Genomic DNA, 15,682 nt, shown 5'->3' with positions numbered 1-15,682 from the left:
AATCTCTTGCCACAGATGTAGTGTAGCAGTTTGTATGGCACTGTTAGAGCTCGGGGCAGCAGTGTTCAGAGTTCAATTCCAGCGTCCTTTGTAAGAAAGCAAACACGAGGAAATCTGCAGATGCTGGAAGTTCAAAGCAACACACACAAAATGCTGCCGGCCAGACAGCATCCAGAGGAAGAAGCACAGTCGACGTTTCAGTCCGAGACCCTTCGTCAGTCCTGGCGAAGTGTCTCGGCCCGAAACATCAACTGTGCTTCTTCCTATGGATGCTGTCTGGCCTGCTGCATTCCACCAGCATTTTGTGTGTGGCCCTTTGTAAGAAAGTTTGTGTGTTCTTCCTGTGTGCGCATGGGTTTCCTCCGGGAGACTCAGTTTCCCAGTCCAAAGATGTACCAGTTAGAAGAATTATCAGTCATTGTGAATTGTCCTGTGATTAGGCAAGGGTTAAATTGGTGGGTTGCTGGGTGGAATGGATCAGTGGGCTGAAGAGCCTGTTCTGCACTGCATCTCTAAATAAATAGTACATTACTACAGAAAAATGTTGTAAGGCTCATTATAATTTTATTTAAATATAGCAGAAAAAGGAAATATTAAAATACTGACAGAATTCAAGAGGCTTTGCCATAAGTATACAGATTGAAATCATTCTGCTTGGAAGAGTGAAGACAGTTACCCACACAAACAGAGGCACACTGAACAGATGCTTTGAAACAATATATCCCTTCATTGTAAAAGCCGTCCCATTGATTATGTCAAGAGATTTTTGGTTTCACCCCAGCTTCTGATGGGATGGAATCTCTGTCAGCACTTGGGTGCCCAATGTTGGAAGATCATTAAGAAATGGATCAACTATTTGAATATTAAATGTGATCATGTGACCTAATCTCAGTGTATCACAGAATTTGCAGCAATACGATCATGAAATGTCCCTGTTCTCACAGAAAATGATCAAGCACCTCAGAAAAGAAATAAACACGCCCAGTGGTGCATAAAATACACACCTTTGAATGGTTCCTTTTACAATGAGTATGGGATTACACTCCAATGACTAGTAACAGGAGAGTTTGCAAAGTTCAGTGATAATAATGAGTAATTTTTTCACCAATAATTAAGTTGTTTTCTAGATGTGAGTATAAACACGGGGGGGGGGGGTTGGAGAATGCAAAGCCAGTGGGTCTCCTTTCATGTTGATGGACTGTGAGAAACATATCCTTGATAATCTAGTTATGGCAATGGAATGTCAATGTTTTGTTCGTTGATAGATAGTTTTTGCCATTGATAATGTTATTGACAGATAATTTTGGTCATTACCCTTCCCTCATGCCTGACACCCAAGCCTAGTGACCAGGTACTGCAGAGTTTGGAGCCTATGTACTGAGATATTGAACTGAGAAATATGGACTCCTGTCAAAGCACCATCAACGCATTGAGCTTCATGGCCCTTATGGAATGGATAGACCTCACTTTTGAATGAGGGCTATTAAAACTGTTGATCAACTGTCCAAATATTTGCCACACTCAAATGTATCTCCATTGCATAGTAAATAGTCCTGGATAGTTCCATATTTTAGACATTTCTCTTCTCTAAATGAGAATGTATTTAAACACTGCCAAGTGCAATCCGTCGCTAAATGTCACAATTAGCATTGTAGCTCTTCAGAATGCTAATTATTGCGGGGAGGTATATTGTATAATACAATATACAAGACAATTAGTAATGAATAATCTGATTGCAGTTCTGTACTAACACAATTTCACTCAAAGATCCATGACATAGTCAGTGAATGGTGGTTAGAAATATACATGCTGTATATTGGTGCACTTGCAAGTTTAGTAAATAAATACTCCAGGATTACAATGTGTTCATGTTGACCTCAACATGAATATTAATGAATGGAGCATACGTAGTAATGTGGCTTGCCACGCTTGCAATTTTTCACCTGCCACTTTCCTCTTCTCTTCACCAGGACACAGTTCTTTCCTTTCTTCCTCAATGTAGGAGGGGAACCTCGCTTCCAATTTGTGAACAACACTTGCTGCCCTCCGGCCCAATCCCATTTGCCTGGCCTGATTCTGTCACTGAGGCCTGAGAATTTGAAGGAAATTAATTCATTCAGTGGATGCAAATTGCACGGATACTAGTCAAATAACTTCTATTCAATGCATAAACAATAAACGTAGAATTAAAAAATATTTACATTTATATATGGATTTATAGGAATGTAAAAAGGATTTTGACACACTATGACAATGACCAAAGCCAGACATTTATGTAAAATAAAAAGTCTGAGGCGCATGGTGGGACTTGCAACAATCTCCTTTTGCAGCAGTCTACCTTCTGCAATTTGTCAGCCACAATGTATATACCTCGAGGCAGAAAACCTGGCAAGGAGTTAGATTACCTCCTTATATGCTGTAACATTTTTACATTATTCATGTGAACTGAAGATTAGAAAAAAACTGCAGATGCTGGAAATCTGAAGCAAAAACAGGAAGTGCTGGAAAAACTCAGCAAGTCAGACAGATTCTATGGGAAGAGAAAATGTCAATATTTAAGGACTGAAAAATAAATTAATAGAATTCTGGATATTAAAGAAATCAAGGGATATGGATCATTATAGTAAAGTGGGATGGAAATTTGTCCACAATATTATTGAAATAGTGGACTGGTCTTGTATTTTCTTACAACCCGAGTCTCCCGTACAACAGGATCACAATATGGAAACACATGCATATACATACGGAGAGAAATGTTTATGTTGAAGGATACATTACAACCACATTGAATGTCATTGAATTTTTTTTATCAGTGTTTTCTGAAATACATTTTTTGCAAGAAAATTGACTGGGCGGCTCTTTGTATGACATAAGGAAGCAGTTAAAACAGAAATAATAGAACCTAAATTTGTCATGACATTGTTCATTCTATAAGTCAGATAAAATATATGGTTGACTGAATTGGGAGTATTCAACAAGACTGCTGAAGAAAGAGGATGTTATAAGGATTGCTCAAAACCATTTAACTGTGAATCCAGTAAAATGACAGTGCAGAGTATGCTAATAAAGACCGTTGGTGCTGAGTTAATGATGTCTGAGAGAAAATTAGTGTCAGATTAATGTCTGCCAATCAAGAAGAACTGAAAGGTCTCACATCTTTCTCAACAAAAGACACAATCAGTTCCCTTCCACCACCACCCTCCTCTATATGGCCAGAACTGGTCCTCACTAGACACTAGAATACTACAGCATAGTACAGGCCCTTCAGCCCTCGATGTTGTGCTGGCCCATACATTCCTAAAATAAAAGTACTCCCACAATACCCCGTAACCCTCTATTTTTCTTTCATCCATGTGCCTGTCCAAGAAGCTCTTAAATACCTCTAATGTTGTAGCCTCCACCACCATCCCTCGCAAGTCATTCCAGGCACCCACAACCCTCTGTGTAAAAAACTTACCCCTGATATCTCCCCTAAACTTCCCTCCCTTAACTTTGTACATATACCCTCTGGTGTTTGCTATTCGTGCCCTGGGAAACAGGTACTGGCTATCCACCCTATCTATGCTTCTCATTATCTTGTAGACCTCTATCAAGTCCCCTCTCACCCTTCTATGCTCCAAAGAGAAAAGTCCCAGCTCTGTTAATTTTGCCTCATAAGACTTGTTTTCCAATCTAGGCAACATCCTGGTAAATCTCCTCTGCACCCTCTCCATAGCTTCCACATCCTTCCTATAATGAGGTGACCAGAACTGAACACAGTTCTATAAGTGTGGTCTCACCAGAGATTTGTAGAGTTGCAACATGACCTCTCAACTCTTGAACTCAATCCCCCTATTAATGAAGCCTAGCATCCCATAGGCCTTCTTAACTATCCTATCAACCTGTGCAGTGACCTTGAGGAATGTATGGATTTGAACCCCAAGGTCCCTCTGTTCATCCAAACTCTTAAGTAACCACCCATTAACCTGTACTGAGCCTTCTGGTTTGTCCTTCCAAAATGCATCATCTCACACTTACCCGGATTGAACTCCATCTGCCACTTTTCTGCCCAACTCTGCATCCTGTCTATATCCTCTTGTAACCTTCGACAACCTACAGCTCCATCCACAACTCCTCCAATCTTCGTGTCATCTGCAAACTTACTCACCCATCCTTCGGCCTCTTCATCCAAGTCATTTATAAAAATCACAAAGAGCAGGGGTCCCAGGACAGATCCTTGCGGCACTCCATTAGTCACCGACCTCCAGGCAGAATACTTCCCTTCCATTACTACCCTCTGCTTTCCTCCTGTATAAGCCAATTTTTAATTCAAACAGCCAAGGTTCCACTGATTCCATGCCTCATGACTTTCTGGAAGAGTCTCTCGTGGGGGACCTTGTCAAATGCCTTGCTAAAATCCATGTAGACCACATCTACCGCCCTACCCTCATCAATTTCTTTTGTTACCTCTTCAGAAAACTCAATTAGGCTCATGAGGCACGACCTTCCCTTCTCAAAGCCATGTTGACTATCCTTGAGTAGACTGTACTTCTCCAAATGCTCGTAGATCTTATCCTTAAGAATCCTTTCCAATAGTTTGCAGACCACCAACGTAAGACTCACCGGTCTGTAGTTCCCAGAATTCTCCCTATTATCTTTTTCAAACAAGGGAACTACATTTGCCATTCTCCAATCCTCCAGCACCTCCCCTGCAGCCAAAGAGGATTCAAAGATCATAGCTACTGCTCCAGCAATCTCACTTCCCACAGTAACCTGGGGTATATAACGGCCGGCCCTGGGGACTTATCAATCTTGATGTTTTTCAGAAGATCCAACACTTCTTCTTCCTTAATCTCCACATTGTCCAGCACACAGGCCTGTTCTATTTGGACCTCACCCTGATCAAGGTCCTTTTCACTTGTGAATGCTGAAGCAACGTACTCATTTAGGACCTCCCCAACCTCCTCTGCCTCCAGGCACATATTGCCTTCTTTATCCTTTAGCGGCCCCACCTTCATTCTTGTCATCCTTCTGTTCTTCACATATGTATAGAACGTCTTGGGGTTCTCCTTAATTCTACATGCCAAGGCCTTCTCATGCCCCCCAAGTCCTTTCGTAAGCTCCTTCCTGGCTACCCTATATTTCTCATGAGCCCCTCCTGCTTCCTATATCTAACATATGCTTCCTTTTTCCTCTTGACAAGTTACCTCACGTGTTTCGTCAGCCACAGTTCCCTTTTCCTACCATTTTTTCCCTTGTCTCAGTGGGACAAACCTATCCTGAACCCAGCACGAGTGGTCCCCAAACTTCCTCCTCATGACTTCTGTGCTTTCACCCTTGAACATCTGTTTCCAATTTACTCTCGCTAGTTCCTGCCTCATCCCTTCATAGTTAGCCCTTCCCCAGTTAAGCACTTTCCCATTTTGTCTGTTTTTATCCTTTTCCATAGCTATGCTGAAGCTAAGGGAGTTGTGGTCCCTCTCACCAAAATGCTCCCCTGCCAAGAGGTCTGCCACCTGACCAGGTTCATTACCCAGAACTAGATCCAGTATGGCCTCTCCTCTCGTCGGCCGGTCCACATACTGTGTCAGGAATCCTCCTTGAACACACCTGACAAATTCAGCCCCATCTATCCCCCTTGCAGTCAGGAGGTGCCAGGCGATATGAGGAAAGTTGAAATCACCCATAACTACAACCCTGTATTTCCTGCACCATTCTAAAATCTGCCTGCTTATCTGCTCCTCATTGTCCCGAGGGCTATTTGGGGGCCTATAGACTACTCCCAGCACAGTGATTGATCCCTTCCTATTTCTGACTTCCACCCACACTAACTCAGTGGACACTCCCTCTGCAGCGTCCTCCCTTTCTATAGCCATGATACTAACCCTGACCAGTGATGCTACTAGCACCCCCCTTTTCTACCTCCCATCCTATTCCTTTTGAAACACCTAAACCCCAGTACTTGCATCAGCCAATCCTGCCCTTCCTCCAGCCAAGTTTCAGTAATGGCCACAACATCGTAGTTCCACATACTGATCCATGCTCTAAGTTCATCCCCTTTATTCCTTTTTTTGGGGTGTGTGCCTGTGTGCATGCGAGTCTGTGCGTGTGTGTCTCCGTGTGCGTGCATGCACGTCTGTGTGCGCATGCATGCATGCGTCTGTAATGATGTCTTTTTCATGGCTTTTTACAAGGTGCGGAGCGAGAGAGACTGTGTGACACACCACTCCTCACACAGACATTTTCGGAGTATTTTTCCCTTTATTTTATGAGGTCGAGTTGCGATCTCGACACTCAACCCAGCACGGATAGAAAGCATACTCGGGGGTGGACCCTACTGGTTTTGAACCCGGGAACCTCCGCTCTCCAGTCCAGCGCCGATGTCGTTGCGCCACCAGCCAACCCCATCCCCTTTATTCCTAATACTCCTAGTGTTGAAATAGACACATTTCAACCCCTCTAACTGGCTGCATTTTTGTTTTGTCTCCTGCTTGTCCTTCCTCACCAACTCAGAACACATAGCATCATGCCCATGTCCTCCTACCCTAATCTCTGCACTCACATTCTGATTCCCATCCACCTGCCAAACTAGTTTAAACCCTCCCCAACAGCTCTAGCAAACCTGCCCGCCAGGATATTGGTCCCTTTCTCGTTCAGTCCAGTCCCTTTCCTCATCCTCAAAAATTTCTCCTTCTTCTCCTCCCACCTTCAAGAGGTAACCAAGGGCACATGCATGGGCCCCAGTTTTGCCTGCCTTTTCATTGGCTATGAGGAACAGTCCATGTTCCAAGCCTTCTCTGGTAATGCTCCCCAACTCTTCCTGTGGCACATTGACATCTACATTGGTACCGATTCATGCACCCATGCTGAGCTTCTCTATTTCACCAACTTTGCTTCCAACTACCACTCTGCACTTGAATTCACTTGCTCAATTTTTTTACATTTCTCTCCTCTCTCTCGGTCTCCATTTCTGGAGACAATCTGTATATGGTCTCCTGTAAAAAATGCTGTTTCCTTCTCTCAGTTTTTTTAACTCCACTGCATGTGTTCCAGGATGAGACTTTCCTTTTCAGGACATCAGAGAAGTCCTTCTTCTTCAATATATGAGGTTACCCTTCCTCCAATAATGATGCTAGCCTCACCCACATGGACATCCACACTCCCCTCATCTTTCCACCGCATTAACAAGGATAGAGTTCCTCTTGTCCTCACCTACTACCTCATGACCTTCTGCATCCAACACATCATTCTCTGCAACATCTGGAATGTTCATCAGGATCCTACCACCAAACACTCCTTACCTCACCCTGACCACCACCTCTGCCAACTCTCCACTTTCTGCAGGGGTCACTCCCTTCATGATTCCCTTGTCCATTTGTCTCTCCCCACTAACCTCCCTTGTGGCAAATAACCCTGCAAGTGACAAAAATCCTACACCTGCCCTTTCACCTCCTCCCTTACCTCCATTTGTGGCCCCAAACAGTCCTGCCAGGTGAGGCAACCTTGGGGTCATCTGTTGTACCTGGTACTCCTGATGCAGCCTCTTCTACATTGGCAAAACCCGATGTAAATTGGGGGACCGCTTTGTTAAGCACCTCCATTCCATCTGGCAAAAGTGGAATCAATTCCTATCCCCATTCCTGTTCTGATATGTCCGTCCACGGCCCCCTCTTCTACCACAATGAGGCCACTCTCGAGGTGGAGGAGTAACACCTCATTTTCCATCTAGATAACCTTCACCCTGATGGCATGAATATTGATTTCTCCTTCTGGTAATTTTTTCCCCTCCCACTTCCCTCTTCTATTTCCCACTTAACTCTTCTCTTCACCCACCTATCACCTCCATCTGGAGCCCCTCCTTCCTCCCCTTCTCCCATGGTCCACTCCCTTCTCCTGTCAGATTCCTTCCTTTTCAGCCCTTGACTGTTACCAGACCCCTGGTTTCACCTATTACCTTCCTGCTAGTTCTCCTTCCCCTCCACTCACCTTTTTATTCTGGCATCTTCTCCCTGCCTTTCCAGTCCTGAGGAAGGGTCTCGGCCTGAAACGCCAACTGTTTATTCATTTCTATGGATGCTGCCTGACCTCCTGAGTTCCTCCAGCATTTTATGGGTGTTGTGCAGATAATTGATGGTTAAGTAGGACAGTTAATTATTGAATAGTTGTGAAGATTAAATAAAACACAGGAGTGAGTATTAAGTAGGCTATTAGTGTCAACTAGATAAATAGTTTATAAACTGCTTCTAGAATTTTATATTACCATGTCATTATTCTCACAAAAGAGAGTTAATTTGCCTTCTGCTGGAGCAATGACCTACTATAAAGTTAAATGGAAACCTTATACAAAAATGCAATGTGCATGATGCTGTCACAGATGCCTAATGGGGTATAATGACATTTCACAGCAATGATTGGACAGGGAGACACCTGGTGCTGACTATTAACACTCCTAAATAGCTAGGATATGGATTAAACCCCCAAAAAAGAGTAAATGCTATCCCAATCCAATGCCATTTTTATATCAGCAGGCAGTGCATCATTTAACTCTTGGAGAGATAGGACATGCATTTAAAAATATTTAATTTAATCACGTTGTTAGTTCTGAACTGAACAGCTGGCACGTTGGATTCCCGGGCCTAAGGCAATCCAGCAGCAAACTACTCCTTGAGGGCCAGGAGCAACAGCAGTGCTGCCATCTGGCTCTCCTGTGAAGTTTTTAGCTTGCTTCCTGCCTCTCCCTACCCAATACATACTCCTTATCCATGATCCCTAACCCCCTGTTCCATCCCTCGTTTTCCTCCTATCATCTTAGCTAACCAATGCCCTATTATAGTCCATGCTTTCCACACCCCAATCTGTGTTCAGCCCATCCTCTTCATTCAAGGTCATGCTCGACCTTACTTGAGGTCAATCTCCAGTCAGCTCGCTTCTCATGATCACGATGGTAACTCGTTCGCATCCTTAACCCTGAGCTTTCGTTGGCTTTTCTCCTGATTCTGAGTGCTATCCCAGCATTCCTCAAATTTTGTCCAGCTTATCCAATTGTGGTAACTGGAACTGCAAAGTAGAACAAGGTAATGATGATGATGAGCTCCTACTGCTAAATCAGCAGGACGTTTGTGTGACTCCACTTCCTCATCTGCTTTTGATTCTACTCACACCTTCCCTCCTCTCCATAAATATCAGGGCAATGAAGAGCACAATTGACGTAGCTCTGTATATGCTGTGTTGCTGGATGGAAACCTGGTGGCCTATCAAAGCAAGCACAGTACCATGTTACTCGTCGAGATTGTTGTAACTTCAGGGGCAGCGAAGAAGAATCCCTGTGGAAATTTCGGGGTTAATTATTATCAAAATTGAAAATTAGAGTTATATAATATTAGGAAAAATATCAATGTTGTCTCATTGGCCATCATATCATTGTTTCCCTAGAACTCTCTCTTGCTCCATTAATTATTTTATTTTAACTAATTAAGGCAGAGGTTACAGGTAGAGGCTTGCCTGAAAATATGTGTAACCACCGAGCTCTCATTGTGGCTCAGATACTCCAGCATTAGAGCCCAATAGACTGTTTCAGGTACAATCTTATCTCAGCTGCTGAAGAGGAAATACTGTATGGACTCAGGAATTTAGAAAATTAGCACATGCTATCAACCAAACAGTAACAACAGAACAAGGCAAGGTGTTTACATACCAATCCAAAAAGGTCGTCTTCCACTGAAATCCCACAACCACTCCATGTCCCGTTTGGAGATGACACTCACAAGGTTGCCACGGTGCCTGTTCAAAGTAGGACTTTAAGACTCGGATTCAAAGTGGATATTAACTATGCTTTAAATTTTTATTTAATGAGATGACTTTTTGCTGCTGTGTTCATTTGCAATGTCTTCCATTGCTATTGCAGGAGACACTTGGAAAGATAAAATATATTTTCATGCAAACACTGTAGTCATTGCTTAACAAATACAAGGTGTTTCTGACATGAAGTGGACCACATTTCCCAGATAACTGTCAGGAGGAGTTGCAGGCAGTGAGTAAAAGATTATTGACAGACTTGTATGAATAATTCTAGCTGGTACTATTATCTCTTGAATATTATTATTAAGATGTCTACCAAACATTGAAGGGCTGAGATAGACTGGACATAGGGAGGAAGTTTCCAATAGTGGGAGAGTGTTGGACCAGAGGGCATAGCCTTACAATAGAACAATATCCTTTTATAACAGAGATGAGGAGAAATTTCTTTAGACAGAGAGTGCTGAATCTGTGAAATTCATTGCCACAGATGGTTGTGGAAACCAAGTCATTGGGTATATTTAAAGTGGAGGATGATGGCCTCTTGATTAGTAAGGGTATTGAAGGTTACAGGAGTAACCAGGAGAGAGAGTCTGAAAGGGAATATAAATTAGCCATGATTGAATGATAGAGTAGACAAAATAGACTGAACGGCCTAATTTCACTCCTATGTTACATGTTCTTAAGCTATTGCAACTAAATTTAAATCAATTAGTCAAGGTAACACATTGTCTCACATCTCCTTGCAAGCTCGAGCTGCTGCAGTCCAGGTTGCCTTGTGCCTGGTGTTCAGATAGTAGCAGTGATTGTTGTGCAAAGTCCAACCAAAGGGACACTGTTTGGCATCTCGCTCCTGAAAGTAAAGATTGCTCTTAAATACTCAACTTATTGTAAATGAAGGTTCCACACCTTGTATTCTAATATCACTCTGTCAAACTTGTTCCTTATATTTCAAATCTATTGCAAATTTGCAATATAATTCTTAACTGAAACATTGACTGCACGAAGTTGGGGGAACTAAACTGGATAAAGCTGGAAAGGTGGTTTGTAATGTGCAGTAAAACCTAGTACATACTGATTACACTGCTGGAACTGTAGTGCACATTCAGAGGAATGATAACTTGTAAGCAAGCTACCACCAATCAAACTAAATAGCACTAATTGAGTCATACGTGCATCATTTAAAGGTGAATGCGGTAAACGGAAAAGATTTCAGAGGCTTCAGCAGCTACACGGAGATAGCGTAGCATGAGAGGGACGGGTAACATAGATTTCCTGACATAAAAGTAGGGGTCTTGGAAGACAAAGTGAAGAGAATGAGAGAGGACCTATTCCCTCAAGGGGACCAACATTATCTCAAAGCTAATAGTCAAATAAAAACTAGCTTTTCAAAAGATAACTCTTTCAGTTTGGTGTGAGTTTGGATACATTTTCTGGCCTTTGGGGAAAAGGATGAGAACACCTTTGTGATTGAGATGAGTGAGAGCTCAAAATCCCGTGGAATTATACAGCATGGAAGCAGGTCCTTCAGGTTAACCAATCCATGCCAATCAAGCCCCACATCTAAGCTGTTCCGTTTACCGGTATTGGGCTGATATCCCTCTTTAAACCTTCCCTATCCATGTACCTGTGCAAGTGAAAATCTGATTGTTCCCGTATGAAATATTAAAGTCACTGCAAAATGGGTGTAAAAAACAGGGAGAACTAGTGACACTCGTGATAGGACCAATAACAGCAAAATTAATTGTGAAATCAGTCACATTGCATGCAATCAATAATATTACTGTCAGATTAAACTCCGACTTGAATGTCTGCTGGTAGTTGTTGTTGTTCCTAACGTGAACTCAGACCTAACTTCACATTGCAACTACTCCACTTCACAGACAGAAAGCAAACCTTGAGTTTCAACCCCACCAATTATTACACAACTGAATGGACTATCAGAAATTCTGGGAATAATTCACTCCTGATTTTTAAAATGTGCATCAACCTGAATGCAGATTTTGGCAACAAAAGTATTAATCTATTTACTATTTGTGGTTATAAAATTCTCTTAGAAGCTCTCAAGAAAAATGCTCAGTTTGATTACCCAAATTATAAAAATTATGAAGACTTCACTTCAGTTTTCTCCATTAATCAACACTGATGTAATGGACTCCAGCGATTCAGTGCTGCTTTTCCAGGTGAGTAATGATATGGTAAGACATGGAGAAGAGAGTAAAGTTAAAGGTTCTGCTTGGAATTGAACTTAATATATAAAATACACTAATAGTTGCACATAAAAATACCATATTAATAAAAGAAAAAAAATCTTCTTTGCACCAGCTCAAAGCCCTTTGTAAGCTTATAGGAACATGTTTGATTTAGTGACAGTCTGAGTTCCAGACAATTTGTGGAAATGTGAACAGATGCCTGCTCAAATGATTTTAAGAAACAGCAATATCCCAGGAAAGGTATATACATAAATCACCAATTTTTGTTCTACAGAACAACCAGAGTGTGGATCTTAGAACCATTTTCTTAACAGGAACTCATATATAGGCTAAAGTTAAATCCAATTTTGTCTCTTCCTGGTGGTATTATTTTTAAAAGAGCACTTCAAGTCCCCATCATACCTCATATGTTGGGTTCCAAGACTTCCATGAAACTCCATCACATCGAATCATTTTCTGCTCACTTTCATCATAATACAGGAGGCCTTTGAAGGCTGGAGTGCACCGCTTTCCAAAAGCAATGGTAGAATAGTCCTGAAAAGAGCCGCACTATTACTTTCAGTTGTTAAGAAAGGGAAAGATATTTCAGAAATTGAGTTGGAAGATTGTTGATAACGAGCAATGACTTCCTGGTTGTAAGATGTAACACAGAGAAAACTGGGACACTCAACAATTATTTTCTTTGCATGCTGGAAATTCTGTTGCGTAAGTTGCATAACTGCATCGAATAAAAACTGGATAATGCTGGAATTGGTTTGCACTGCAAGAGTCAAAGATGGTGTCAAGCAACAAGTGACAGAACTTGGCCACATTCAACTGTATTGCATATAGTTTTTAAGTCCTTGATGTTTTCAAATATGCAAAAGAGCTATGTAGACTTAACCATCCTTACATTAACAGTGCAAATTCCTATCATCAGTTTCTCACTGTCTTTAGCTAACCCACAGATCACACTGTAGCACGATAACTCCACGTTCTCCAGAAGGTGTTCACTCATTCGGAGGGTCACTGCGGCGGGATTAACAACAATCATGCATTTACTCAGACAGTCGTACGTATGTGGATTTGGATACAATAGTTAAGTTTTCAGCAGGTTACTCACATGTCTTTAATTGGTAATTGGAAATATGTTTAATATTGTCATGTACCAAGGCACAGTAAAAAGCATGATTCGCTTGCCTTCCAGACAGATCGGTCCATATGTAAGTAGTACAAAAGGAAACCAGAATGCAGAATATAATGTTACAGTCAAAGAGCAGGTACAGTGCAGGGAAACAAGTAAATTGCAAGGGCCTTGATGAGGCAGATAAGGGCCCTATACAGAATAATGCTGGAGAGAAAGCACTTAACATGTGTTATACTAGCAGGTATCCCAGCCACACTTTGCAGGCTTGTAAAATGTATGGTGGAGTCTCTCAAGTCTACAACAAGCATTTGTGATGACACTTTTCTCCATGGAAAGAGTAGCACAATTGCAGGACATCATGCAAAATTGCACCGAGGCGGCGCATTTGATAATTTTTGGCCGTAAGCCTGGTCCCTCATTACTAGCAAAAAGTGCAGCGAGTTCATAGAGGGCATAAAAGTGAGGGGTTTTCTTCAGCCATTTGCCCTCCCACTCCCTGCCATATGCTGGGGGTAAACAACATTCTGAGAAGGGAGTGAGAGCAGCCAGTGGTCATGGTCTGAAACATAGGCAAGAGCAGGGATGAGGTCCTGCAAAGGGATTTTAGGCAGGAGGTAGAAAGTTAAAAAGTACGATTTGTGGAGCTGTAGTTTTAGGATTACTACCCACGCCATGTGTTAATGAGGTGAGAAGTAGTGCAGTTCAATATGTGGCTAAGCAGCTGGTGCTTCAGATTTATGGATCATTGGACAGATGGGATTTGTACAAACAAGCCAGATTGCACATGAACTGGAGGTGAATCAATACCCTCGCTGAAAGGTTTGCTAGTGATACTTGAAAGGATTTAAATCAAGGTGGTGGGGGTGGAAACCGCAGCAGGACAACGGGTGATAGGGGAGAAGGCAAGAAGGATGGTATGACAAGAAAGAGTGAAGTTAGGACAGCAAGGGACAGGCATGGTGGGACTGATGAGCTCAAATGTGTTTATTTCAAAGCTAGGAGTATTCTGGGATACACTATTACCGTGCCTGTGCCTAAAATCCCTTTGCAGCATCTCTACCTACATATGTTTCAGGCCTTGAGCTCTGGCAGTTCTCCCTCTCTCTCAGAATGTTGTGTAACCCCAACATGTGGCAGAGTAGGAGGGCAAATGGCTAAAGAAAACCCCTCACCTCTATGAACTCACTACACTCTTTTGCCAGTAATGAGGGACCAGGCTCACGGACTAAGAATTACCAATATAATTACCTTTATATTCTTGGCTAGTTTACCCTCATACCTCATTCTTTCTCCATATATTGCCTTTTTAGTTACCTTCTGTTGCTCTTTAAAAGCTTGCCAATCCTCCGGCTTCCCACTTGTCTTTGCTATGTTATACTTCTTCTCTTTTATTTTAATACTGTCCACTACCTCCCTTGTCAGCCACGTCCTCCCCTTACTCCCCTTAGGATCTTTCTTCCTCTTTGGAACGAACTGATCCTGCACCTTCTGCATTATTCCCAGAAACACTTGCCATTGCTGTTCCACTGTCATCCCTGCTAGGGTATTGTTCCATTGAACTTTGGCCAGCTCCTCCCTCATAGCACCATAGTTCCCTTTGTTCAACTGTAATACTGACACTTCCGAGTTTCCCTTCTCCCTCTCAAATTGTAGATTAAAACTTATCATATTATGGTCACTACCTGCTAATGGCTCCTTTACCTCGAGGGCCCTGATCAAATCTGGTTCATTGCACAACACTAAATCTAGAATTGCATTCTCTCTGGTAGGCTCCAGTACAAGCTGTTCTAAGAATCCATCTCGGAGGGACTCCACAAACTCCCTTTCTTGGGGTCCAGTACCAACCTGATTCCTCCAGTCTACCTGCATGTTGAAATCCCCCATAACAACTGTAGCGTTACCTTTGCGACATGCCAATTTTAACTCTTGATTCAACTTACACCCTACATCCAGACTACTGTTTGGGGGCCTGTAGATAACTCCCATTAGGGTCTTTCTACCCTTAGAATTTCTCAGTTCTATCCATACTGACTCTACGTCTCCTGATTCTATGTTCCCCCTCGCAAGGGACTGAATATCATTCCTCACCAATAGAGCCACCGCACCCCCTCTGCCCATCAGTCTGTCCTTTTGATAGGACGTGTACCCTTGAATATTCATTTCCCAGGCCCTGTCCACTTGAAGCCATGTCTCTGTTACTCCCACAACATCACACTTACCAATTTCCAACTGTGCCTCAAGCTCGTCCACTTTATTTCTTATACTTCATACATTCATATACAATACTTTTAATTCATTACTCTCCTCACCTCCCATATCAATTCCTATTTCACTTGGCCATACTGTACGATCCCTTCTTGAGCTTTCAGCTCTGTTGATTCTGCTGTCATTCTTAACTTCTCTTATTCTCACTTTCCCTTTATCTCCATCCTTATGTTTCCAGTTCGTCCCCTCCCCCCCACTACTTAGTTTAAACACACCCGTGTTGCAGAGGCAAACCTGCCTGCCAGAATGCTGGTGCCCCGCTTATTTAGGTGCAACCCGTCCCTTTTGTACAATTCATCCTCAC

The 15,682-nt window shown here is 42.5% G+C and overlaps 1 protein-coding gene across 3 annotated transcripts in view; it reads right to left on the bottom strand.

The window, feature by feature from the left end:
* Nucleotides 1–268: 268 nt before the first annotated feature.
* The window catches only part of frem1a (Fras1 related extracellular matrix 1a), a 183,276-nt gene continuing 167,862 nt past the window's right edge, over nucleotides 269–15,682 (bottom strand). For all 3 annotated transcript variants that reach the window (XM_063049123.1, XM_063049122.1, XM_063049124.1), the window contains 4 exons: nucleotides 12,390–12,521; nucleotides 10,512–10,627; nucleotides 9,674–9,759; nucleotides 269–2,089 (listed from right to left, as the gene is read on the bottom strand). In XM_063049123.1, coding sequence (XP_062905193.1) covers nucleotides 1,890–2,089; nucleotides 9,674–9,759; nucleotides 10,512–10,627; nucleotides 12,390–12,521 — 534 coding nt within the window. In that variant the 3' untranslated portion in view covers nucleotides 269–1,889. The remainder of the gene's footprint in view (nucleotides 2,090–9,673; nucleotides 9,760–10,511; nucleotides 10,628–12,389; nucleotides 12,522–15,682) is intronic.

This window comes from Mobula hypostoma, chromosome 5 (assembly GCF_963921235.1).
Source record: "Mobula hypostoma chromosome 5, sMobHyp1.1, whole genome shotgun sequence".
Taxonomy (NCBI): Eukaryota; Metazoa; Chordata; class Chondrichthyes; order Myliobatiformes; family Myliobatidae; genus Mobula; species Mobula hypostoma.
Note: the sequence above shows the minus strand (reverse complement) of the source record. Positions and strands in the feature narration are given on the sequence as shown.